We start from the raw sequence: 27,667 nt of genomic DNA, 5'->3' as shown, positions 1-27,667 counted from the left end.
TTTTTTTTTTTTTTTTTTTTTTTTTTTTTTTTTTTTTTTTTTGCCTAAAATGCCCTTGTCTGGAGGGCTCACCCTTGGGTGTCCCTCAAGATTCAATTCAAAACTGTTTATCCTTCGAAAGTGGGCCTTTCTGTCCTAGCTTTCTGTGTGTATACTGACTTTGCTGATTTTCTCACATTTTTCCCTTAGGGCCTGTAATGTTTAGAGCAGGAACAGTGTCTTATCTGCACCACTGCCCTCTTCTCTCTCTGATCCCTTGTATGGTACCTGGCACTGATGGGCACTTAATAAGAATGTTTATTAATTAATTAAATAAATTGAGAAAATTATAGAAATCTATGAATCAACTCATGCATTTATTTTTTTATTCCTAGAATTTTTATTCTAACATAAAACACAAGGATTCAACAAGTAATAGTCATAGAAAAATTTAGTGCAAGCAATCAAAAGTTTAGTGCAAACAATCTACACATGACAGGACTGCCCCCACAATTTTACATTCCAAGGTACTAACAAAATTACCAGAGATATAAACCACAGTTGAAAAGGATTCAAGCTCATATAAAATAAGCAAAACTAAGAAATTGGCCTTCAAGAGATTTTTCTTTGTTCCAATATGGAGGAATCTTGCTGGTGAAGAAGGGAGGGGAGGAGAGCAGGGTGGCTTGGATCCACGTGGGGGAGGATGGAGGACTTTCTATCTGGTCCTGCAGGAAGAGGATATTATCTGGGTGAGACCATCACGTTGGAGAGGTCACTTTGTCTGCAACAAGTAGGCTACAGGAGAGCAAGATTTAGGGGTTGGAAAACCAGGTTTTTTTAAAAAAAATTTTAATTTGTTTTAATTATTTATACATGATAGTAGAATGCATTTATGCACTTTGATATACATAGATGGTATATAATTTCTCATTTTTCTGAGTGAACATGTTACAGAATCATATTGGTCATGCATTCACATATATACATACAGTAATAATGTCTGTTTCATTTTACTATCTTTCCTATCCTCACATCCCCTCCCCTCCCATCACTTCCCTCTACCTAATCTAAGGCAACTCTATTCTTCCTTAGTGCCCCCTGCCTTACTGTGAATTAGCATCCGCATATTAGGGAAAACATTCAGCCTTTGGTTTTGTGGGATTGGCTTATTTCACTTAGGATAATATTCTCCAACTCCAACCATTTACTCGAGAATTCCACATTTTACTCTTATTTAAAGCTGAGTAATATTCCATTGAGTATATATACCACATTTTCTTTATCCATTTATCTATTGAGGGACACCTAGGTTGGTTTCATAGTCTAGCTATTGTGAATTGAGCTGCTACAAACATTGATGTGGCTGTATCACTGTAGTATGCTAATTTTAATTCCTTTGGGTATAAACCAAGGAGTGTAATAGCTGAGTCAAATGGTGGTTCCATTCCCAATTTTCTGAGGAGTCTTCATACTGCTTTTCATAGTGGTTGCACCAATTTGCATTATGCATTTCATTCATTGCTTTATTGCGGATGCATGTGCCTATGTGCCTCAGACATCATTTTCTGTATTTTATTGTAATTTTTCTATGTTTGAAAGCCAGTTCTAATGGAGTTGGTCTTTAGTAGGGGAATTTGACCGGCTTATATTTAATTACCTTTTTGTGTGAGGTAATCAATAGTTTTGGCTTTTAACTTTGTTTTTTTGTGTGTGAGAGTTTGCTGAGTTTGTGCTTTGTGGAATATGCCTTATAATTTGAAAGGTATGCTTTCTATATTCTTTCATTCTGGCAATTATCCTTAAAATGAACAAAAGTTATGTGAATCATTTTTTTCTGAACTATGTCAAGAATAAAGCAGCATTTGATGATATATTCTAATGCTTTTATTTTAACTCCACATGTCTTTTGTATTTCTTACTTCTTAGCTATTCTAATCAGTATATACCTAGATTATTACAATAATTTTATAATGTTATTTCTCTTTTGTTGTTTTGGAAATTTACTCTATTTTTATAAACACATTAACACTAATTAAGTACATATAGCTCAGTGTCTGTACAACTGCATAATTGCTTTTGGATTATTTTGATTAATCTCTATATTTGCTAAAATGTAAATCATGTGGTATGTTGAGAGGGAGGGAGTATGTGGCTGATGTACTTCTAGTTCTAGAATTTTTTCTTTTTGCTTGAAAGACATGTAACTGGTTATATAATTTTCAAATAGTTGTCTTCTCCCTTGTGCCCCAAAGTCTGAATTTTATTTATTTCTCAAAATAGCTATAATATTCTTTAGATACCTTTAACATAAATTGTGTTGTTCTTGGTGGGCTTTGGGACTGCCGTTTTCCTGGTGCATCTGTGTGTATTCTGCTGCCCATTCCACTTGGCTTGTCTACAATGATCACTTGACCATATTGTCCTTTGGAGCTTGTTGCTGAGGAAAAGACTGAGATCAGCCTGGTTTTTGTTCTTTGATGTGAATATTCTACATTTTCTATTAGGCTTATATAGTATGTTTAATCATATATTGATTTTACGAATTTAAAGCTTTGTATTTTTAAAGAATTTTTCTCAGTTCTTTTATCTTATTTGATTCTAAGGAGGCCTTGTGATATGCCGTATCCCAGTGTGGGGGGAACATTGGGAACAACAGTCCATCTAGATTCATGCTTTCTTTGGTTTTTCATCTTCACATAATATTTCCTAATTTCATAGTATTACTTATTTATACATGTGTTTCCTTTATTTTTCTAGATCTTTAAAAAGAATCTGCATCCTCTTGAATCCTTTGAGAACATAAATCAGGAAATCTAAAAAATTAGCAAATTTCTTTCAGAGGAGAGATTCCCATTGCTTTTTGGGAAGGTTTCCTTTATTTACTGAAGGCTTGTTCTTGGCATTTTCCACTTTTATGGGAAGAGGATCTTGTAAGTCACTCTCACCCCCCAGCTTTTTTTGCAGCTTCATCTGTGCTTTAATCAAGCAGTAATTTCTGTAAGTATTTCACTTGTAGATAGGATTCTTTGCTTCTTTGAGTCTTCATTGACTAATAAAGTTTTCTAGTATTTTAATATTGGTTGATTTTTAGGATATGGGAGGGAGAAATTAGAAGCCTTTTTAAAAGTTATATTTTCTTTGGAGGACTTTGCCTTGTATCTTAAGTTTAGTTTTTGAAATGTTTTTATTTATTTTATTATTATCCAAAAAATATTGCCTCTTGAATGATCAAATCATGGGTTGAGATTTACTATAAATGTCTGGAGACACATTTCTATTCTCAGTCATCTTTACTATGTACCTACTCAACAGATTCTTTGTTTCTGCTGTTTAGAACTAACTTCCTTAAACATAAACAATTCCTTTCAAAATTCCTTTTGTCATCTTGATTTTTCTACTTATTTATCTATTTGTGTATACAGAGCCTGGCACACAATATTTAGATCTAGTATCTAATGGAGTGGGTCTTGTGCCTATTCAACTGAGAAGCATGCTGGTAAAGGGTCCGGTTGAGGTGGGCTCTTCCCAGGAGGTGATATTTGAGTTTGGTCTCAAAGACCATTAAGGATGTGAAAAGATGGAGCGTCTCTTAATTCATGACAGTTAGTGGTTGGATAGGGATTGCTGGTATGAGAAGAAAAACATGACATTTTTTATCTAAAAATGTAGTCATTTTATTTTTAAGATTATTTAATCTTTCATTTTAGTTCCATTTCATTTGAACATAAAAGTTCCAAATAAGTTTTGAGACTCAAGAGTTCAATGAAAATATTCTATCTACATCAATGAATTGAGTCATTTTTACTAAGTAGTGAGAAGCCAGAAACCAAGATGCAGAAGAATGGATTGCCCTTTCTGAAGTTCTCCATGGAAGTGTGTATTCTGTTATGCTTCTGTGCACATGGGTCCTTTTGAAACTAGACTGTACTAGTAGCATCCACATTCATGCTGTTCTTTCTTTGAACTTTACTGCCAGTTCTAATCCTAAGTTTTTAGAATACTTATTACCCAAAAGGGCAAGTAAGTAAGACTCTGTTCTTCTAAAACAAATTTTCTGTTTTCTCCCAGGGCAACATTTTCTTTATTTGGCCCCCATGTGTCATGCAGCTCATTTGGTCAAAGGCTGTTCCCCAACTTCTCTACTTTCAGACAAAACAGGTTTAGTTGGTCATTGTTTTAGTATATTGCATAAATTAGCGTTTAATATTTTCCTCATTCTTCACTGTCCTGCCTTTCTAAGTTAAATTGAAATCAAGTGTGTGAATCCACTGGGATACGCTGCAATCATTTGGTAATAATTTGGAAAGAAAAATGTTTCCTACACAAATTAAATGAAGACCAACCGTTTTAAAGTACACTGTGGCATCTTGTATAAACTCCAGCTTACATTTCACATTATTCCTGGTCATGCAGTAGGTTCTGAAGAAAAAAGAGCTATGGATAATCAGTTAAAAGAATGACAGATTCCCTGATGTGCTGATCAGTAGTAATACCTAATTTCGATTTCAAGTGTGCTATAATGGATTACCATATAGATGCAGTTGAGCACTGAGCATTAAATAGAGCCATGTGTTTTTCAGAAAAGTAATATTTATTCACACTGTGTGGCTTTCTTGAATTTTTTTTATTCTCCAGTGGAACTACAAACAAGGTGTCAATAGCTTATGTGGCATTCACAGCAGTGTAGCTTAGAATATCAGCTACAGTAAAAGAAATACCAGATTATTTTTGCCTCAGTAAAGGTAGCCTTCATCTGGGACTTTCTGAGGAACAGGCTTACTTAGACATAGACAGTTGTTTTGGACTTTACTTTTATTGACTTCATAGACTTGTATTAAAAATGGCCCTTGCAATATTTGGGTACAAAAGGTAACATCAGAAGGAGTATTATTTCAGCCTCTGAGTTACTGTATAAGATTCTGTCCATTTGAGAGTATTTTTAATAGCTCAGATATGGGCATGATGTTTTATATCCAAACCTTATTGAGTTCATTTTTGAGTGTCTATAAAGTGCATCCATTTTGTAAATCTGAAAAATTTTATCCAGAAGTTGTAATGATGATGATAAGCCTGACCTCAGAATAAGTTAGAGACTACTTTTGTGGCAGACTCACAGTATCTATATCATCCTGCTGTATTGTTTCATTTCCTGATTTTAAAAAGGTTTTCTTCTAAGTTAAAAGAAAGAAAGTAAATTTCAAGCCAAAATTAATCTGAAGAGACAAAGATAGTCACTTCATTCTACAACAGGATATAATGATTATAAGTATTTATGCCCCACATGGCAGTTTACACACACACATAAAATAAACCCACTCAATATGAAGACTCAGATAGAACCCCATAAAATAATACTAGGTGATTTCAAAACACCTGTCTCATCAATAAATAGGTCATCCAGACAAAAACTTAGTAAAGACTCCTCAGACCTAAACAATACTATTAATCAAATAGAATTAATAGATATCTATAAACTATTTCACCCATCAACAACCAAGTTTACTTCTCAGCTTCACATGGCTCATTATTTAGACACCACTTTAATGTTCTTAAAGTTTGGCTTCTGTTGTATAATCAGATCCCTAAATATAATGAATCAATGTAGCATTAAAATCCAAACTATTAGTATTTGATTAAATTTTGTTTATATTAATTTTCATTAGTTATTATTGACAACAATAAAATATGATCCTATAAAATAAAAGAGGTGTTTTTCTTTGTTGTATGTGAACAAAGGAGAATTTAAGTCAAAAACATCATGATGTGTTTTGGAAAACTGAAAAGTATGATTCAGTGCCAGATTGGTTTTCTGACTAAATTGAAAGTTTGAAGAACACTGGGTGTGTCAGATATTCATCTAATTCAAGATAAGATCTATCCTGATTCTTTAATTTTCTTGGTAACTTCTATACAAAGTTTTTTAGTTTAGTGGCAAGATGAAGTCAGAAAATGATCCTGAGGTGTAGTGTAGGTGGAGTGCAAGGTCTCTTTGAAGGAGAATACAGGAGAAAGTAGGACACCAAGTCCCTGCTGTGTCATTTTCTCAGGCTGAGGAATTTCAGGGAAGGACACAACAAAAAGATGGGAAGGCTTTGGTGGCACCAGGCTTCCATCTGCATGAGATAGCAGCCAGCTGATGAGAAACAGGCCAGTAGAGGTACTGGCTTAAAGTCAGGTACACTTAGTGCTTCAGCCTTTTAGTACTATAAGAATATCACAATTAATAATTTGAAGATTATTATGGAAAACATAAAAATATGCTGCTCAGATTTTCTTTCAAGAAAGAATTTGCTATGCATTGACTGGATTAGTTGATGTCCTTTAGCTACTAGCCCCTTTAGCTTTCCAGCCTTGATCATAATCCTCTTACTGAGGTCCTTAGCCAGCAACTGAAAAGGCAGGAGTACAAGGGCCTTCCATTTCTGGTCACTAACTCCATCATAGCATATTTCCTAGAGAACTTACTTTGCAAAAGCTATTAATAATTTGTTTATTAATTTATTATATCATCTCTGGCACTTGTTGTCTGGTTTACAAAGATGATGACTTCTCCAGGCAAGAATTTTGAGCTCCTTGGATTTAATACTGAAGTCATTTTATCATTTGGCATCCATTTTCTTTAACTTTTTCTTAAAGTTGTGAGTATAGTCATAAGTATTTCTGATTTTTAAAATAAATAAACATATAAATAGCTGGTGCCTCAAAGGTGTCTTCTTTGATTTTTGCACATTTGTCTTTAGCTCCTGCTATACCTTCATCCTTACCTTCTTAGCAGGACTCCCTCAATGTGTTGATATCTCCAGGGATTCTTCTTGTTTTCTCATTTTAAGCTCTCTCCCAGTGACTTTCATTTATACACATTTTTTAGCCAGTAACTTAGCCCCATTGACATCACATTCTGCTCCTGTCCTCCAGACCCTCCAGTTGCCTAGAGGAGAGACTACATTAAGATCCATTGGTGCCCAGTTCTAGGATGCTTTAATTTGACATGCTTATTCTCCTCAAGTATTAGATTCCTTTTGGACTTGATGTCTTGAATTAAAGCATTGCCTTTTATCATACCGTGGGAGTAATTCTTAATCTTCAATTTACCCAAACCACTCTATCTGCCATGCTAACAATTTTACCTCCTAATATCACTATTAATTATATGCCTCTCTTTATCTTGCTGACCATGGTACAGACCATTTCATTCTCCTCTGAAATACTACCATTGCTTCTTCATTGATATCTCCGCTTCTCTTCTCATCCATCTCAAATTTACCTCCAGCTGGAACCCTTTAATGGACGCTGCACTGCTCCCATGAGAATATTAACCTGCAGCTTCACCTGCCTTCCTAATGCCGTCTCCTTACCTCCTCACTCATCCATCAGCCACACTGACCCTCCTACTGCTCTTGTTACTTTTTTATTGATTTTATTTTTTAAATACATGAAAGGGGAATGCATTACAATTCTTATTACGCATATAGAGCACAATTTTTCATATCTCTGTATATAAAGTGTGTTCACACCAATTTGTGTCTTCATACATGTACTTTGGATAATAATGTCCATCACATTCCACCATCATTGCTAACCCCCTGCCTCCTCCCTTCCCCTCCACTCCTCTGCCCTATCTAGAGTTCGTCTATTCCTCCCTTGTTCCCTCTCCCTACCCCACTATGAGTTAGTCACCTTAGAGAAAACATTTGGCATTTGTTTTTTGGGGGGATTGGCTAACTTCACTTAGCATTATCTTCTTCAACTCCATCCATTTACCTGCAAATACCATGATTTTATTCTCTTTTATTGCTGAGTAATATTCAGTGTATATATGCCACATTTTTTTTTATCCATTCAACTACTGAAGGGCATCTAGGTTGGTTCCACAGTTTAGCTATTGTGAATTGTGCTGCAGTAAACATCATTGTGGCTGTGTGCCTGTAGTATGCTGTTTTTAAGTCCTTTGGATATAGTCTGAGGAGAGGGATAGCTGGGTCAAATGGTAGTTCCATTTCCAGTTTTCCAAAGAATCTCCATACTGCTTTCCACATTGGCTGCACCAATTTGCAGTCCCACCAGCAGTGTATGAGTGTGCCTTTTCCCCCACATTCTCATATTTAAAGAAAGATGGGACACATGCCATAGCTACCATTCTGACTGGAGTGAGATGATATTGTTACTTTAAGACACTCAGGGTTTTTTGCCTTTTGTCACTTCCTCTCTTCCTCTATCCCTATTCTCCAGTAGGCTAAGATGATTCATCCTCTAAGTCTCCGCTGCTTTCTTCCAGGAAACAGTTCATGAAGCCCTTCTGAGATGAGGCACTTTGCCCTCACTTCTGTATTACCTCTTAGAAATTTCTGTCAAGGCTTTTTGCTTTGTTTTGTGAATGGTATTTTCTCTCTTGCCTAACAATTGTGAGACTAGGCATTTTTATTTGCGTTTGTTTTATGTTTGTACTTCCAGACAAATACCAAAGGATCTCTCCTATTTATAGAATCTAATAAAGTCAAACTGAAAAAAGCAGAGAATAGAATGGCAGTTTTTTAGAGACTCGGGGGTAGGGGATAGGTAGAGAAAGGAGACTTGTTGTTCAAAGGGTTTGAAGTTTCAATTAAACAGGAAGAATATGATTTGAGCATGGTGATCATACTTAATAGTAATGCATTTTATATTTCAAATTACTAATATAATATATATTAAGTGTTGTCAACACAAATAACAAGTATGTGAGGTGATGGATATTTAATTAGCTTGTTGCAATCATTCCACAAAATGTCCGTACATCAGCATATCACTTTGAGGGGAGGATATGTAGCTAAATGGTAAAGCATTTGCCTAGCATGTGCAAGAACCTGAATTCAGTCCCTAGTACTGCAAAAACAAACAAATAAATAAATGAAAAAGCACACCACCTTGTGACCCAATAAATACAATTGTTGTTGATTAATAGCAAATTTAAATTAAAAATAAATTAATTTTGAAATAGTAAAAAATAAAAACCAAAATGTTCTAAAGACAGTCTAAATGAAGGCTTTCCCATTCAAAAAAGAGAACGGAGAGAACTTCTTAGTGATTTTTCAGTATGTGATCAGCTGTTTACTGCTTTATATAATCAGAAATAATCTTTGATATGGTTTGTATTGCATTTTTACCTTTATAGATGGGAAGAATTTATAACAAGTTATGTAACTAAGGACATTTATATTTTATGTCTATCATCTTGGAAGAGCAGTTGTTTTAAATTTACAGCTTTATTTTTTAGTTTTCTTTACTAATTTTAGAGTTAAATGTCCTTAACTCAATGATATTTAAAGAAAGATGGGACACATGCCATGTTGATGTGAACATAGGTTTGATTACCTACAAATTTTAATATTTCATAAGAAAAAAGAATTCAAAATTTATTTCCTGAGCATTCACTGAGTATGCCTGTATACCAGTCAGAGATCCTCTAGGTGCTGGCAATGCATCAGGGAACAACAAAAGTGTTGTTCTCTTGGAGCTTATTACACTTTTGGTGGAGGGCATGTTGTCTTAAAATGGGTAAATCAGTATGATCCTTTCACCTAAGGAGGAGGACTATGAAGAGGACAGGACAGATAAAGGAGAAAGCCCTGGAGGTGTGGGAACAGGGCCAGGCTCCACTAGATAGAGTTCTCAGAAAAGCCTCATGAGGAGGTGACACTTGAAGTGAGACTTGAATGGCAAGGAGATATCACCTGTGTAGGGATATGAGTGGAAAAGTGGTACAGGATAAAAGAAAAGTCCCTGTTATTTATATTCACTTATGTTTGATAGAAATTTGTCTGTTGAGGCTTTTCTCAGAAGTTTGTATATATTCCTTCGGTGTTCATTGGGAACAAATGAAACAAATAGATGTGTCATATTTTAACTGACCCACTTGGACAAACAAGGAAACAAAACAAAAACTCAAGCTGGCTGAAAGGGAGAAAGCGGTTCATTACCTACCTAAAAACATACTTACCCAGGAGATCTGGATATTATATCACATTATTTTTTGATCTGTTAGAATAGTAGGCTAGTTAAACCTAGAAGGGAGATTTTCTTTCTTTTTTCTTTTTTATTTGTTCTTTTTAGTTATAATGACAGAATGTATTTTGACATATACATTCATGGAGTATAATTTTCCATTTTTGTGGTTGTATATGATGTGGAGTTACACTAATTGTGTATTCATATAAGAACATAGGAAAGTTACGTCCAGTTATTCTACTGTCTTTCCTGTTCCTATCACTCTTCCCTTCCCGTTCTTCCCCTTTGTCTGTCTATTGAACTTAATGTTCTTCCTACTCTTCCGCTTGTTGTATGTTAGCATCCACATATCAGAAAATTTGGCCTTTGTTTTTTTGGGGATTGGCTTATTTCATTTAGCATGATAGTCTCCGGTTTCATCCATATACTGGCAAATGCCATAATTTCATTCTTCTTTATGGCCAAGTAATATTCCATTGTTCCACATTTTCTTTATCCACTCGTCTGGTCTGTTGAAGGGCACCTAGATTGGTTCCATAGCTTAGCTATTGTGAATTGAGCTGCTATAAACATTGATGTGGTCAGTACATTGATTTTAAGTCCTTTGGTTATATGACAAGGAGTGGGATAACTGGGTCAAAAGGTGGTTCCATTCTAAGTTTTCTGAGGAATCTCCATTCTGCTTTCAGAGTGGTTGCACCAATTTGCAGTCCCACCAGCAGTGTACCAGTGTACCTTTTTTAGTTTTCTTTACTAATTTCAGAGTAAAATAGAAATGTATTATCAATACCAAGGAAGGTATTTTGACCAGTTTTGGATTTTCTATATTTTTTAGAAAAGTAGTTACAGCTAAAGAACAAGGACTTTTATTACCCTAGAGTAATTTGACAAAATTTGTTGTGGAATGAGGGAAAAAGTTATTCTCATTAGTTAGGGATTTTGGGGGAATGGGGAGCTACTTTTAATGGCCAAATAATTGTGTATATCATAGATTTTTTTTTTCTTTATCTACCAATGAGGACATGCGTAACTATGATGCTAAGACTTATTTTTATGCTGTTAATATCATGAAATTCTTGCCACCAGTTTCAGGTTTTTTTTCCTACTGAATTTTTTTTATCTTCTTTTTGTTCCTCTTTCTTCCCAGCTCTGTTTTTGACTAATGATAATTATGATGAAAATGAGAAGGAGAAGGTGAAAAAGAAGAAACCTGGGAATTCTGTCATTTGGGAAAATATTCTTTTAATATTTAAGCTATGACTGTCATTTAATAAAGACAGAGTGATTAAGTTTTTTTCTTTGACCTTGTTGGGGAGTTAAACTTGGGATAATAGTCTCTTAAAACATTCAGAGAAAGAAACTTGCCTAGGGCAAGTAAAAGAAACTCCCATAGAAATATGTAATAAAGTGCAATATTTATGTTAAATACTTTTCCTTTTCTTTTCTGAAACTTAAAAATAGCAGGTAATATAGGCTTAACACAAGAATACAAAGTTTCATGGTTTATTTTCTTTATACTTTATTTTTTTATTTTATAGAAAATACTGCAGTTTCTACCTGAGCGAATTTTCTTTCGATGGCATTACCAGAGTATAGGTAAGAAAGAAATTTAAAAGCTTTTCAGTAATATGTATTTCGTTTAGTGGAATTTTCAGTGATGATTTATATAATGAATACCATTAAGACAGCTTATAGCAAGGATTATTGATAAGGGTTTAACAGTTAAAACCCAAGACAAGTCTGACATGGACTTTGAAGGAAAATGTCTCTTATTCTAAAAATGCCCTTTAAAGTGTGTCCCATGGATTGGCATCAGACTTCCTCTGGGAGCTTGATAGGTATGCAGAATCTCAGACCCCAACTAGACCTACTGAACATGATCATTTATATTTTTAACAAGGATCCTAATGGGATTCTGTGTACATGAAGATTGAGAAACACTGATCTAGAGTATTCTAAAATAATTTTATATCTTCTTGCAAAATTCTCTTGTTCTGTAACCTATACCATTGACTCAAAATTGTCTGTTAGAATGCTTTAGGATGTGATAGTGAGAGGAAACTTGAAATAAAGCAAGTTACCATGGCTGCCCTTTCTGTGTAGCTTTTAATATCTAACAACATCTCATCTTAATTTAATATGCACAGCCCATCTGGGGTTAATTGTTAATTCTGCCTTCTGTTTTAAAGACTGTCTGCTTCAGTTCTTCTGCCTTTCAAGAGACTAGCATTTCCTACAATTTTTCTTCCTTACCAGATGTCATATTGGAGGAGATCATGAACCTCATAATGGAATCTAACTCTGTTGATCATTCATTCATTCATTCAGATGTTTATTGAGAGAGACAGTTGGTATGAAGTTTTGACACAGAAACAAAGAATATCTCCTCATTCTTGTATCTTATGGGCCTATTATCCTGTGAGTGGTTAAATGAGAAAAATAATTGCAGTGTAATTGTCACTATGAAAGAAGTATAATGGGAGCAAAAAAGAAAAGCAGTATAATTATTTAGAGGAATTGAGGGAAGCTTCACAACAGGTAACTTCTTTTGGAACCTTGAAAGATAAGCAGGTTAAGTATTGAAAAGCATAAAAGAGGCCTTCTGGATGGGCTATAATGTGTGCATAGTCACGGAAGCAGAAACAATATCTCACAATCAGCAGATATTCTAAAATTCAGAATCCTAAATGTTGAAAAAAAATGTTGACCTGACTTTTATAGAAATTGAACATATTTGAAGTTATATATTATAAATCTAAAGGAAAAAGGTGTATATATAGTAATACATCTATGGAACTGAATGAATAAATCATTAAAGAAAGTTTCTTGATTTTTAACTCTTTTAAAGAAACAAAAGAAAGTTTTCCTTTAAATCTTAGATAGTTGTTCATAGTATTTCTGCTTAGTTCAAACTTTGAGCTTGTGAATTTAAATTAATAGAAAGATAAAAAATTTAAATGCAAAGTATAATCTAAAGAGACATCATGGGGATTTGTAATGCTTCAAAGTATAGTAGAAGTAAATGACAAAGAGAAATAACTGCATGAAGTATTTTTAATCTGTGCTAGATATAATCCTTCTTTAATTTTGTTTATATCATTTGTATGAAAACCATACTCATTTTCTTCAGAAAGCACTTTAGAATGTCTGAAGATTAGTGGACTCCCCTCAGCATGAATAAACTTATTAGAACTATGTGAAAACTAATTTGCATTTGTGTTGGGAAACTTTATACATCTAGTAGGCAGTGTGTGATATTACTTTAATTCTGCCTAATATCACAAAAACTGGTTAAAATTACTGGCACAAGTAGGTTTTTACCTAGTTTGGTGGCATCTTATCAAGAAGACCTCAGAGTCTTTGATTGGGATTTCAAAGTATTAGTCTCCTGAGCCATGTAATAGCAGTATATGTTATTTACCTGGTAGGTAGCATAAGATGTCTCTATAAAGTGGTTGGACTGAGTCATATTTCAGAATGCTGCAGTACGAGCATTTGCATATAAATAGCATATAAAACCATCCTTATTTATTATTGGTGCTTATATATTTAATGCTTGAGTCAAATAGAATCTTTTCAGATAAATACAATTTTGCATTATTAATCAAGTTGGGTAAAAATTGGTGTTTATATAGGTCTGCATTTCTTTTATATTGATCTTCAGGCTAGCTGTGCTTTGAAAACTTTCATATTTTAGAATAGCAACATGTGCATTGATGTACAATGTAACAAACCATTTAGAACATCAACATAGTGTAATGTCTGTAAATAACACCCCAGGAATCTGGGCAGCAGTTTCTAACCAAGTGAGTTATTAGTTGTGGAACTTAAGATATGAGTAGTAACCATCAGTGGAGAAGGAGTCTTAGGTGTTATCAACATAGTTCAGATCATGTTCTTCCCACTAGGACTTACACAAAAAAGCTTTTGTTTTCACAACCTTTTAGATTTTGAAATTGTTGAGATCAATAATTTCAAAAATTTTTTGAAATTGTTGATAATTTGTCAATTTTGAAATTGTTGATAATTGTCATTGCACACATTTGTATTCCATGCTGTACTGTACCTCTTGTTTTCTTTCTATTTTATTTGGAGTTATGAATACTGTTACTATTTGTCACTCAAGTTCTTGACTGAGTTCATTGTAGAAACTAAGAAGCTATAAGGAAACACCTGAAAGGTGAGTGACTCACCCAAGAAGGAGATTTTATTGGGGGGCTGCCCAAAGGGGAAGAAAAGGAGAGGCAAAGAGGAGAGGAGGAGGGCAGAGAGAAAGAGAAAGGAGAGAAAGAATAGGAAGAGTGCAGAGGGCGTGTGCTTACAAGCTTCGGCTGAAGAAGGGTTGCATAGGGACGCAGCAAGTGCTGATTGCCAGGAATTGAGGGAGACTTCACAACAGGTAACTTCTTTCGGAACCTTGAAAGATGAGCAGGTTAAGTATTGAAAAGCATAGAAGAGGCCTTCTGGATGGGCTATAATGTGTGCATAGTCACGGAAGCAGAAACAATATCTCACAATCAGCAGATATTCCAAGGGTGACTCAGGAACAGTGAGCGGACACTGTTTCTTGTGGGGATTGGTCAAGGAAACCTTTGAATTTGGCTCTCTTCAGAGAGGAGGAGGAGGGGTAAGGGATTCTGTGATGTTCTCTCTGAGATGGAAACTTAACTTCAGCAGGGAGTCTCCCACACACCTAACATTCCATCCTTTTTGTTTTTATGTTGGGAGCAGGGCAATGAGATCCTCTGGCTGCTTCCTGCTAGAGAGGGACAAAGAGTGTGAAGGAAGGGATGAGTGGTCAGGGTACAGGGACAAAAGAAGCATAGCTATAAAGGCCAGGGCACTGAAGATGTGAATTTCCTTGGGGCTGATCGATGAAAGTTCCTCGAAGCCATAGGTCATGGATAGTCTCGATCCAATCCTTGTCCCTGAAGGCAAGAAGAAGGAAGAGGAGCTTCTGGCCAGAGGTCTAGTGAGAGGGACTGGCTGAGAAAAGACCAGCAGTCAGGAGGAGGCACACGAATGCAAATGGGCCTAGAAACTCTGGGTGACAGGCTAGTGAATTTCCCCAGTCGTGTTTCCATTTTGTAGCTCCATATCCACGATGGTGAAGTGCCGTCAGCCGTTGGTGAGGCCTTCACGTAAGGGACAAGTGTCCGCTGAGGTAGCAAGTAGCTGGTAATCCCCGAGGAGAAGCTGGTTAAAGGTCTGATTAGATATTTTGCCTATTTGATTCTGCAGGAATTTATGATACATGGTAGAAAGGCACGAACAAGAAAATCCCAATTATTGGGGCAATCTTGGATGTCTGATGAAGCAGACGAAGTAGGGGTGAGGGAAGTGGATGCTAGGAGGGTGGCAAAGGGACGGGTGGAACTAGAGTGAGGCATGTTGTTGTGAGGGTTTCTTGGGTTGAGGAAAGTCTTCCTTGGGAAGGGGGGAAGAAACCCTCAGGCGTGAAATGTGGAGCTTTAAAGGATAGAAAGACGGCCCTTCTTGTCCTGGAAAGAGAGGTAGTAACAAGCCATGTTAATTCAGCCTCACTGTACAGATTTAATTGAGGGAGCATAGTGGAAGGAACACAAAAAGCAAAGGGCATGTTGAGGCTTAGATTTTTGTTAGCGTACCATTGCACTAGAAAAAGAACCCTGGCAGAGCAAAGTTTGGGGAAGAAATTTGAACAATCTGGTCACAGGGTGCTGAACCAGAGGCAGTGTAGCAGCAAGGGAAATTCCCTGATGAGTTACAAAAAAGTACTTCCTCAGTGGGAATTAACTAACAGAATACGATCCAAACTTGTGCAGAGGAAACAGTCTGAAATGTTATTAACTTTGGATTGAGAAGCTGAAGGCCCTGAAGTATTAGGGCCATCTGTGAGAAAGGGTCAGCTTTAGGATGGGCAACTGCATCCAGTTGGTGTTGGAGTTCCTTCTCTTGCTCCTGGATGGTTATGTGAATTTGAGGGAACACTTGTATATTGATGCCTGGTGTTAAGGAGAGGGTTTTGAGGTTGTCTAAAAGGCATTGTAAGGGAGAGTCGACCAGCAGAGAGGACGCATTACATGTTGCAAATGTAGTATAAGGGAGAGGGGGAAGGAACTGATTTATTGGTAAAAGGGGCATCCCTGCTAGAGCCAAAAATCAGGCAGTTGAGCTGCAAAGATTGGTTGTCACCAAATCCTGGCAGTCGAGGCTCCCAACCTGGATGGGGCCAGAGTCACGGAAGACCTGGCCAAGGTTTTTCGGGACCCCTTCTGGAGGGGCCAGAGACTCCCAGGGCTGGAGAGAGGAAGGGGAGGGTAAGCGTATCTCTAGTGGCCGAGTCTTAAATGTGAGGAGACTTTATGATAGAGGTTGAGGGGTGCTTGGCAAAACCCCAAGAATAAAATTTACCATCAACACCAGAAGCCCATTTTGGGTCCCATGGGTACCAAATACTTAATTTAGGGTATGCTTGACTCTTATAGCAAGGCTTATCTAGGAAGCTTTTCTTGCATGAATTATAAGGGCACCGCCATAGGTGTCAGGCCAGCGCTTACAAGATTCCTCAGTTTGGTCTGCTATGAAGCATAGTATTGCTGAACATAAGTGGGACGAGATGGTTGAATCCATTAATGTTAAGGATGACCGCCGGATTGCAACCAGTAGAACAGCAATCGCTTTGACCCATAAACTGAGAGCGGGTGGTGCCATCCTGCTTCCATGTTGCTTGGCTGTAGAAGCACCATCTTTGGGTTGAGATAGACACTTGAGAGAGATTAATGATTAGTAAAAGAAGGAGAGGGTTGGCGAGAAACCTTGAGAAGTAAGACTTCGTCAGTTCCTGGTTGTGTTGGGACAGAGGTAAAGGATGGCGCAGGAAGACACCTGTCTGCATGTTCCCTTAGGAGTTTGTGTAAAAGTGTGAGATAGGGCAAGTAGGACACAAGGGGAGGAGGAGTAACTGGAAAGCTTTGGTTGGTTAAGAAAGGGCGCCCATGGAGTAGCTCCAAGGGCCTAAGGCCTGAGGGGATTCTAGGGGTTTCCCGAATTTGGGTGAGGGTCAATGGCAGGAGATTGGGCCAGGACAGCCTGAATTCAATAGCAAGTTTAGTGGGATGATCCTTGAGAATGCCGTTAGCCCTCTCAGTCTTACCCGAGGATTGGGGCTGGTGGGGGATGTGGAGCCTCCAAGTGATGTTGAGGCCTTTGGAGACTAGTTGAACAACCTGAGAAATGAAGGCCGGACCATTATCTGACTGGATGGAGGCGGGAAGTCTGAACCTGGGAATTATCTGCTCAATGAGGATGGAGATGACAGTGTCAGCAGTTTCCCTTGAGTTAGGGAAGGCTTCTATCCAACTGTAAGAGAGTGCTATCCCCCAAGTCATAAGCAGTTAGATCCTGTGTCAAGGCTTGTCTCTGAAGCCTTGAGGTAGGACTGTTCATATCATCTGGTGAGACCTAAAGGATGTAGGGTCTTCCCATGTGAAGGCAAAGAGGTAATAAGAGTCGGGATGGAGAAGCACTGTAAAGAAGGCATCTTTAAGATCCAGGACAGGGGTTGGGATTGTGGCTCAGCGGTAGAGCGCTCCCCTAGCACAGGCTGGACCCAGGTTCATTGTGTTGTGTCCATCTATACCTAAAAAATAAATATTAAAAAAAAAATAAAAGATCCAGGACAGTAAAGTGAGTGGTCGAAGGGGGAATATGAGAAAGAAGAGTAAGGGTTGGGAACCACCGGGTGGGTGGGAATAACTGCCTCATTAATGATTCGTAGGTCTTATACAAGGCAGTACTGTCCATTAGGTTTCTTTATGGCCGAGATTGGAGTGTTGTAAGGGTGTGGGTAGGTCTTAAGTCCTTGTGCCTTATATCCTTAATAATGGGCTGTAGGCCCTGAATATTGCTAGTTGTAAGAGGGTATTGAGGTTGACAAAGGAAATGCTGAGGGTCCTTAAGATGAATTCTGACAGGGACACAGTGAGCCAGAGAGGGGGTGGAAGTATCCCAAACTTGAGGGTTTACCTCCAGAGGGAGAGAAGGAGGAGAGCCTATCGATGTGTGGGTTGCTTCTGCAAGGGCGAGGATAAAATAAAAGCTGGGATGGAATGTGATGGAGGTATGGAATTTGGCTAAGATGTCCCTTCCCAATAGGGGAATGGGGCATTGGGGCATTACCAAAAACTGGAGGGAGAAAGGCTGGTGGTAAAACCTACAAGAGAGCATGGGGGTTTTAAGGGTAAGGATTGTTTGTCCTCCTACCCCGACAATGGGGGAACAGGATGGAACAGTATGTCCCCAAAACTCTCTCAAGACTGAATAAGTGGCCCCTGTGTCTAAAAGGAAGTTAATTAGGCGTTCATTAACCATAATAGTGAACCTGGGCACCTGAAAGGTGATGGTGGTTGTCGGGGAGAGAGTCCCAAGGCCCCTTCAGTCATCCGTTGCCAGCCCCAAAAGATCCATATCTGGGCTTGGAGTGGATTTGGCTCCCCTTTGGGAGCCGAGGAAGTCCATGGCCCAGTGACCCCTTAATTAGCATTTAGGGTGTGGACGCATAGGTGGCCTGGGATTTGGGCACTCATGCCCAGTGTCCCTGTGTCCCACACTTAAAACAGGGCCCAGGGGCCATCTTAGGTGGTGGGTATTTAGCCAAAAACGAAGGGGTCCATGGGGGTAGGTCCCCATAGAGCCTGTGCCAGCATCTGGCTTTTTTGATTTCTGGCCTTCTCATCCTGGTTGTGGTACACCTTAAAGGCTGTGGCTAGGACTTCAGTCTGAGGGGTCAAGGGTTCCTGTTCCAGTTTTTAAATTTTCGCCCAAATGTCGGGATAGCTCTGGGAGAAGTAGGTCATTAGGAGCTGTCTCCCATCGGGGATCTCAGGGTCTAAATTAGTTATTGCTGGAGAGCCTTAGTCAGTCTATCTAGTAAGGTGGAAAGTTTTTGTTCTGAATAATTTCTTGGAGGTTTTCAAAGTTTACTGCCTTCTGAGCTGCCCAGCTGAGTCCAACAACTAGGCTGGTAGAAAATTGGTCCCTCAGGGTTAATCCTACAGCAGTATTGTAGTCCTTATTAGGGTCCAGATCAGGAACTGCCTGGGCGCCTAGAGGGTGGGGCAGGGTGGTTTGATGGACCTCATCAGCATAATTATGGGCTTGTTTCCAGACCTGCCTGCATTCCTCTGGGAGAAGGGTATTGGCCAGGATCATGTAAATGTCATGAAAAGTGAGACTACAGGCTTGGAGTAAGTACTAAAACTCCTTTATATATGAGGCAGAGTTGGTGGTGTAGAAACCCAAACATTTTCAACTGTGAAAGGTCCGCTATGGAGAAGGGCACGTGGACCCTAAGGATCCCTTCTGCCCCAGCAACCTCTCTCAAAGGAGCCATAATTGAAGTAGAGTGTGGCTGGACAGACTGTACATGGGAGCAGGTGGGGAGGACTGAAAGAGGAAGTGGGGGCAGGGCCCGAAGAAGGAGGAGCCAGAGGGGCAGGGGCAGGGACTGGCACAGACAAGGGAAGAGGAGAGTAGGGGAGGGGTTTGGGCAAGATATGACTGCTGTGGCTAGTTGGTTGGATTGAAATCCTTGGATGAGGAGGCAGAAAGAGAGGAGGGTTTATAAGCCAAGAAGACATGCTTTGGGTTGCAAGAGTGCAGCAAGACAGAGGAAGAAAGCCTGAATATATGTAATCTGCCCATTTTTTCGATCGCTCACAGTAGTTATAGATATCCCATACAATGGCGGGGTCTAAGGACCTGTTGAGAGCCACAACCAAGTCAAGATGGTGCCTGGCATTTTGCCAGGAGGAGTGGTTGAGAAGTAACGCCAGCGAGCCATTAAGATGATGATAATTAAGTTAAGCTGTGTATAATTATTAAGATAATGACTGTTTGCTGTAACTGGATGATGCTAAATTGAAACAAGCTGTGTATTCAGTTGTATATATAAATCTCTGCTGTCCGGCAATAAGGCGGCTCCTGCTACCTCGGGTGCCCACTACTTTTGAGTTCTCGCGGAGTTCCCGTTGGTTCTCGCAGAGTTTCTGTTGAGTTCCGGTGGAGTTCCCATTGGGTTCGGGCAATAAAGTAGTTCCTGTTTGAACCTACAAGTGGCTCGTGACCTCCCAGTTATTTGTGCCCAGCCAGACTGCAGCAAGGACCCACAAGGGGGCCAATGGTTTTGGTTATCTAAGGGATAATTGGGCCAATTCTGAGTAGAGAATTTTATCAGTTTCTTGGGTTTGATCTCCAGGGTTAGGCTGAGGGTGTCCAAATTGCCGAGGTAGTCGGCTGGCAGGGAGGAGGTGTCCCCCTTGGGACTATGAGGAAGGGTATGATATGTTGACTGGAGAGACGTCCCACTCGAGCCAAATATCAGAACGAGATTTTAGGCCGAGTATACAGTTGTTACCGAAAATCCTCTGGTGAGGTGCCCTCCTGGAGGGCCCTGGGAGCCAGGGTTTTCAACCAAAAGGGGGAAAGAGGAGACCCACACTCAAGGAGGGGAAGGGGCTTGCCAATTCTCAAGCCAGCTGAGGCCTGTTGGAAGGGGAAGACTTCAGGAGGACCACAGCGACCATGAAGGTCTGGATGGGATGTATTCCTCCCCGCGAGACACCACAGGGGCTGGAAGATCAACGGCCCTGTTACTGTGCCTCGGAAGGTTTGGGAGTCCGGAGAGGGGGACTCACCAATTTGTAGGCTGATGGTGGATGCGAAGGAGGCAATCCAGAAGATGGGCGCAGGTTGGTCTCTGCTCAGATGGTGATCTCCGGCAAGATGGGAGTCCTGCTTAAAAGCAGGGGAGTCCCATATGAGTAAAGGCACCAATGAAAGGCAAGTGACTCACCTGAGACAGAGATTCAACCAAGAGATTTTATTGGGGGGCTGCCGGAAAGGGAAGAAAAGGAGAGGCAGAGAGCAGAGAGAGGAGCGGAGGAGGGCAGAGAGAAAGAGAGAGGAGAGGAAGAAGAAGAAGAAAAGGGCAGAGAAAGGAGAGAAAGAAGAGGAAGAGAGGTAGAGGGCCGAGGGTGTGTGCTTACAAGCTTCCGCTTAAGAAGGGTTGCGTAGGGGCCGTGGTGGGTGCTGATTGGCAGGGTGACTCAGGAACAGTGAGCGGACACTGTGTCCTGTGGGGATTGGTCAAGGAAACCTTTGAATTTGGCACTCTTCGGAGAGGAGGGTGAGGGGCAAGGGATTCTGTGATGTTCTGTCGAGATGGAAACTTAACTTCAGCCAGGAATCTCCTGCACACCCAACAACACCAGCCTCCAAAGAAAGGACTGTGCTTTGACCGTCTTCCCAGTACTGGCATCTTGACTTCTTCAAAACTTCTGGAATTAGTGGTCCTCTCACCAACCAGTGTCTAACAGTCTAGATAGTTAATATTCCTTACCTTATAGGAAGACCACTACTATATAACTTCTTAATTAAATGTTATTGCAGCTTGTAGGGAAAGGCACTCTGAAACGTTGGGATAGAACCTTGAAGTTTGGGCCACATGCAGTATATTTCCTGGAATTGACAATTAACTAAGCAGAAAAATCAGAAATAAGAGCAACTCCTATATTCTGCTAGTCTCAAAACTTCTCAGGCTTCCTTGATAGCCATATTTTACCCTGAGAAGAAAGTAATAGACAGCAACTACCACAATGCTCTGCCTTTTATGCCACAAAGTCTGTCTTATATGTCACTTTGTTTTGTTTGATTTCTCTTAAAACAGTTTTTTATCCTGTCTTTTTAAATATACATAAGAGTAGAGTGTATTTTGACATATTATACATACATGGATTTTTTTCTTAGAAGGAAAATAGTCTAGTTTCTTCTTGTTTTGGTTTTTAATGGCTGACTCTTTTCTGTAAATCACTGAATGAGGAAATTTTTTTACAGTGTGAAATAAACACCGGTTCATTATTCCGCATATAGAGAGGTACTGCTATAAGAGATCTTTGAAGAACAAAATTGGGAATGTGGATGAAATAACACTCATGTACTCCGTGATATTAGCTAACCTACAACTGAGCTATTTGCAAATTTCCATTACTGATTACAAATGGAAAAATTGTTTATCAAGCTTTTCTGAAGCCACTTTTAGATGAGTAAATTGTGGTAGATACTGGGTGGGTGCTTGACACCTTATCTTTGGGCAATAATGAGATAAAAATGGGAATGAGATAATAGTGGATGGTAGCAGCAGGAAAATAAGGATATTTGATGCAAGAGCTGTAGTACTTATCCATGTGTCCATGTGTCCCCAACACAGAACTAAAGTTATATGTCTGTTCACTTTTAAAGGATTTGCTTCTCATGAGCCTCTAGATAGCAGCTTTCCTATTTGATTCAGTGTATGGTGCTGTGCCTAATAAATGTGTATGGAGTGAGTGAAAGGACACATTTTGTATTAGAGGTGTTTTATTGTAAAATTGTTGAAAATAAATCACTCTCAGGTCTAAAAGAGTAGGGCTTAGTTGTTAGAAAATTTACATATGTGCAGTACTTCATGAATTTTTAAATATGACTTGTTATTAAATTTCATCTATTTAACTAGATTTTTCTTATATATAGTATAAAAACCAAGTGCATAACTAAACTGAAATTTGTTTTCGACATTTCAAGAGTGTCCCTGGCTTTATGCCTGGGGGTACCCAGTGGCCCCATATTTCTGAATGTGAGCACAACTTCTCACCAGCCTCTTTTCTTAAAGTTTTTACAGCCTTCTGGGTTCTATACTCTTCTTAGAAGCCTAAGTCTTATAGCTTTTCCTGGTTCCTTTGCCGTTAGGCCATGCCATTCCCTACTCTTCCTGAGGGAGCAGGGCTCCCTATCAACGTGACTCTAGGACTCCCTCAAAAGTGCATTGCAGCCAGACCCAAATTCTGAGTGCCTCTGTGTTCATGAAAAATGGGTAGAATGAATACTCAGGGGAGCGTCGGGGCCAACTCCCTTTGACAAACAATAGCACTGCAGCCTCAGTCTCTCTGTTTCACCTCCTTGGCCATCTGAAATATGGCTTTCCTGAGGGTCCAATGTCTCCTTCAGGATTGTGGGGTGAGTTCATAGTCTTTCTTTTCTCCAGTGGCAATTTCAGATCTCATTTGCCTTTTCTTTTGCTTTCTTTCTCTTCCTCTTCTTCTTTTTCATGGCCTTGTTCTCTCCTAGTCTTTTCCACCAATCTAAATTACTCATCAGCCCATTGTTCCTCACCCCTATCCTTAGGCATCTTCCTGACACTTTTCATTATGTAGATCTCTGACCACAACCTCCGTCCTCTAGATCTTTCACCCAGTCACTTCTATGCTACCTTTTCTTTTTTTATTTTGAATAACATCTTGATTGGGAATACAGTAAACGGAATTTTAAATGCACATTTTGAGAAGTTTTGATACACACACAAAAATAATATGTATGTATCTGTGAAAATAATACTACTATCAGGTAATGAAGAGAGATCTTGCCGTCAAAAGTTTCCTCATCCCCATTGGAAAAAAAGTTTCCTCATCACCCTTCCCTACCTCATCACTCAGTCCCGAGTTAACCACTGATCTGCTTTTTGTTGCTATAGACTAACTTGCATTTTCTAGAGTCTTATATACATAGAATCATACTGAATATACTCGTTTTCATCTTTCACTTGAGATTCACCTATGTTGTTGCATATATTAATAGTTTATTCTTATTTCTTAATAGTACAGTATTACATTATATAATTTGTTTATCTGTCCACTTGTTGATAGACATTTGTGTTGTTTCTAGTATTTGGCAGTTAGAAATATTAAGCTACTGTAAATATTTGTATACAAGTCTTTGTATAAATATACACTTTCCTACCTCTTGGGAATGGAATGGCTGAATCATATAAAGGCATATGTTTAACTGCCATACTGTTTTCCACAGTGTTTGTGCCATTTTATATTACCATCCTCACTGTGACAGTTCCAGTTAAAAATACTTGGTATAGTCAATTTAAAAAAGATTAGTAGTAATATCTCCTTGACTAAAGAACTTGATCATCTTTTCATGGGTTTGCCATCTGTATGTTTTTGGTGGACCTGTATGTTCAAATATACTGTCCATTTAAACATTTTTTCCTTAATATTAAATTTTGAGAGTTCTTTACATATTCTTTGTTTTTTATTAGATATGTCTTGGAAATATTTTCTCCCTATCTTGTTATTTTAGTCCCTTAAATAGTGCCTTTTAAGGAGTAAAGCTTTTAAAAATTTTGAAGAAATTCAATTTTTTTCTTCTATAGATTATGCTTTTGGTATTGTGTCTAGACAATTTTTACTCAACCTGAAGTCACAAAGATCCCCTGTGGTTTTCTTCTTGTAGTTCTGTTATTATGTTTCATATTGATCCATTTTGAGCTAATTTTGGTTAATTTAAAATTCCTGCTTCCTTATGCCTACTTAGTATGTGCATCATGTACTCCTAGGAAGTTCTATGTTCTTGATCCACTAGCTACTTCCAACTGTCTTTGTGCACCAGCATCCCAAAGGGAGTTTTTCCATGTTCTTAAGCCTTGTCTGGTGGTATGCTTCTTTGTTGTTTAGCTTGAGGCATGATATATAAAGGGAATTTTTAAACAATTAAAACTAAAATAATAAAGGATTTTTGTACCTTTACGAACTTTTCACCTTACAATATCTTTAAAAAATTGTCAGTTGGTCAAAAAGACATTGGTAGGTCTCACAATTGAAAATAAGAAGCAAGTAGAGTTTGAAATTTTTTTTATTTATTTTAATTAGTTACACATGACAGTACAATGATCTTGACATATCATACATTTAAATCAGATGGGGTATAATTTCTCAGTTTTCTGAGTGTATAGATTGCAGAATCACATTGTTCATGTAGTCACGTATATACATATAGCAATAATAAAGTCTATTTTAATTTTGATGAGTTTTTTTTATTAAATTCAGGAAAGTAAAGTCATAATAGTACATTCTTTATTATAAATGATATATTTAAACTAATGCTGTGAATTTAAATACACTTGAATTTAAATATCTTAATATTTTGGAAATATTAACCATTAGAATTCATAAAAGCCATGTATATGGGGGATACATGTTTTTCCTCTTACCTCAGACTTCCAGTTAAAGGATATTTTTGTTTAAGATACAAATAAGAATTAGCCACACTAGACCCAAATAAGAGGGGGATAAAAGGGGAAAGGACCCATGAAAATATAAGGGAGATCAGTGGGGTGAAAGAAGGTAATAATAGGAAGGGAGGAAAGATGGGAAAAGGGAGGAATAGTAGAATGAAATCAACCAAATTATGCTATGTATATATATGAATATACCACAGTGAATTTCACCTTTATGTCTATCTATAAAACCAATTTGAAAAAGAGCTATAAATAAATAGAAGGAAAACCAGTACTAGAGGAAATGAAAGAGGGCAAGGGAGGGTAGGACTTATATATAATTATAATTCACTAATTAAAATATAATAATATAAAGTTAGCCAATAGAAGTTCAAAATTCATACAATCAATCCCATTAATTAAATTTTATTTATTCATTTATGTATTCTTTCAGTTATTCACATGAGTCAATAAAGTGGCAACTAGTAGGGCTAGGGAGACACATAAAATAGATGAGGGCCCCAGTATTAGATGTTATAGTGACAGTATAGCAATTATTAAAGGTTCCTTTAGATTGCCTGTGGTTTTGTCCTGACTACTGAATTCCATTTAGTGATCAGACATATCTATGTATCCAATATCCACAGAAATTTGGCTTGTATTAATCCTTAAGACATTGACTCTATTTCATGGTGGTTCATCTTTTTGATATACATTAAATAAAATAAATATGAATGGATATCTGATTTTAAAATATTGCACAAAACTATTCAATAGGGAGATCTAAGTAATTTTTTTTAATATATGCAAATTGATCAAATGAAATGTTCTCCTGCCTGAGACTTCCGTTATATTTCTATTTTGAAAATACCCTTCTTTTTTGATTCTATTTTAGAGGCATTTAGATGGGGTTTCCATACCATGTCCATCCTGGGGGCATGAGTGCATTTATAGAATACTCAGTTGTATGTTTCCATTGAGAGACTTTTCTCGGAATGCTGGACTGCAGCGTGAAAGTTTTAGCTGTTGACTGGTGTAGTTCTGAGTAAATCTTAATTCCACCTCCTTGCCAGTGACCTAAGTGCTCTGCTAGAGGATTTATTGAGGGACTGAACCTCATAAATGTGGTCTTCATTGCCAGGAGAGAGACATGGCATCCTGCATATTTGTAAAGTATTCTTGTAAAAGTGTTTTGTGAGCAGTAGTTTGACATTATTTTTACCTCTAAAATTAAAAAAAAAATCAGTTTATGTATGACAAAGATATTTGTACATATTATACTATGGGTATTTGGGTTACCTCAATATCAATCATTTTGACTATTTTTAAAGAATTTTGAAGAGGAACGTACTTAAAGTACTTTTACCTCAACAACTTTTTCCTTTTGTGACATTGCTTTGCTTCTCAAGGGTGTCCTTCTTCCTTTTACTTTTAGGAAAATATACCCTTTTATCACAAAGTACTTTTATTTCTAAAACTTATTTAAAAAAATAGATCTTAAACATTTATTTATATACTCTATTTCTAATTCATTGTTTTAAACTTTCAGGCTCAACTTTAAAGAAGCTTCTACACACCGGAAATTCTATTAAGGTATTTATTTTAGATGAAAATATAATGGCATTTTTTATTACTCTTAAGTTTATTAATGCCGCAAAGTAACAAAGGCCATTTTGAAAATGAAAGATCTTTATAAACCACTTTCTTAGTTTTTATTTTTAATTGAGAAAGTATATGACAAATATTGTTTAGGTTTTTGTTCTTAACCTTGTCACTTATATTGTGAAGGACATTTTAAGTAGAACTATTGTGGGAGGAAAAAACAGCAGAGAGCCTCACTCTTGAATATTTTTTCATCTATTTGCAGTTGGTGATCTTGTAATTTAAGTTAAAGTTGGATTATTTTAAAATAAAAATGTATTATTTATAATGACATAGACTATTTGATGCTGGGATAAGATGACCCCAAAACATGAGTGGCAGAAGGCAGTGAGACTGGTGAATTTTTCACTTGTAGATATGTTCATGTCTTTAATAAGGTACTACATTTTTGTTTGTATACCAGTTTAAACAACCACAGACACTTAAAACTTGATATATTAACTTTCCTCTTATATGTTGAAAAACAGAAACAATCTATTCTTAACCTCACTGTGATTTCCATATTCCCACCCCCACATTTTTAAGGAAATATAGTTAACTATAATTAAATATAGTTAACTATAGTTAACAAGAAAAATTGGAGACTTATAGAATTTCACAGAAACTTTCCTCATGTTAAATATTATTTGATTAGGTGTGTGTAGAGCTGCATCATTTTTGCTTGATGGCTGAATAATATGTATTCAGCATTACCCCTCATTTTACCTGCTAGAGGAAAGGAGGAATAGTATGGAAAGACATGGAGGTTTGAGCAGAGCAGTGGTGGAGTCCAGGGGTATGTTTGGAAGTATGCTGTAAATCCCCTCAGTTAATGTGGTAGTACTGTTGCCAGCTAGGGTATCTGTCTTGGTGTATTTTGACTTCTCTTGGAAATTGGTGAATCTTTCTCTCTCCTCTCTCTCCTCTCTCTCCTCTCTCTCCTCTCTCTCCTCTCTCTCCTCTCTCCTCTCTCCTCCCTCTCTC

At 37.8% G+C, this 27,667-nt stretch overlaps 1 protein-coding gene across 1 annotated transcript in view; it reads left to right on the top strand.

Annotated features, from left to right (window-relative positions):
- Ralgapa2 (Ral GTPase activating protein catalytic subunit alpha 2) overlaps positions 1-27,667 on the top strand; it is a 293,361-nt gene that overhangs the window by 16,740 nt on the left and 248,954 nt on the right. The window contains exons 4-5 of the mRNA XM_048811857.1: positions 11,502-11,559; positions 26,592-26,635. Of these exons, the coding sequence (XP_048667814.1) occupies positions 11,502-11,559; positions 26,592-26,635 (102 nt within the window). The remainder of the gene's footprint in view (positions 1-11,501; positions 11,560-26,591; positions 26,636-27,667) is intronic.

This window comes from Marmota marmota, unplaced genomic scaffold (genome assembly GCF_001458135.2).
Source record: "Marmota marmota marmota unplaced genomic scaffold, marMar, whole genome shotgun sequence".
In the NCBI taxonomy this organism is placed as follows: Eukaryota; Metazoa; Chordata; class Mammalia; order Rodentia; family Sciuridae; genus Marmota; species Marmota marmota.
This window is presented reverse-complemented; position numbering and strand designations above follow the sequence as displayed.